We start from the raw sequence: 571 nt of genomic DNA on the forward strand, positions 1-571 counted from the left end.
TTTTTCTGCAAACGTTTCAATTATTTCCGGAAAAATTCACTAGACACGAAACCACACGACACCCGACTCCGACAGGCAGCGTCGACTCGGGGGATAAAATCCTCTACAGGGTGGTCCATAGACCCCTTCCTTTATTTTGCTTATACTGTACCGCATGCAGAAAGTGCGGGCGGGCTTGCCTACCGTCGCGCACCACTGCGCCTTATGGCCCCGTGCGAGTATGCAACTGGCCCGCTCGCCTGAATGCGGTACAGTAGAACCAAAATGAAGGAAGAGGCCTGTGGACCGCCCTGTATAATTTTGTTCCTGAACGTTTGCCACACAGCCACCCTCGGCGCGCTGGCGGCGGGCACCGTGCTGGCCTGGACCGCGCCCGTGCTGGCCAAGCTGCAGGCCCCGGACTCGTGGCTGCCGCTCGGCGAGAGCGAGGGCTCGTGGGTGGCCTCGCTCATGACCATCGGCGCGTGCGTCGGGGCGGTGCCGGCGGGCGCCATCACGGAGCGCTTCGGCAGGAAGGGCACCATGCTCCTGCTGGCGGTGCCCTTCACCATCAGGTGAGGGTTGGGCGCCA

The 571-nt window shown here is 62.0% G+C and overlaps 1 protein-coding gene across 1 annotated transcript in view; it reads left to right on the forward strand.

Moving 5' to 3' along the window:
• The window catches only part of LOC127750162 (facilitated trehalose transporter Tret1-like), an 8415-nt gene extending 7850 nt beyond the window's left edge, over positions 1 to 565 (forward strand). Inside the window, exon 3 of the mRNA XM_052270969.1 lies at positions 326 to 565. Coding sequence (XP_052126929.1) covers positions 326 to 558 — 233 coding nt within the window. The 3' untranslated portion in view covers positions 559 to 565. The remainder of the gene's footprint in view (positions 1 to 325) is intronic.
• Positions 566 to 571: the final 6 nt, after the last annotated feature.

The sequence above is a fragment of the Frankliniella occidentalis genome, unplaced genomic scaffold (assembly GCF_000697945.3).
Source record: "Frankliniella occidentalis isolate FOCC.00 unplaced genomic scaffold, Focc_3.1 Scaffold144, whole genome shotgun sequence".
NCBI lineage: Eukaryota > Metazoa > Arthropoda > Insecta > Thysanoptera > Thripidae > Frankliniella > Frankliniella occidentalis.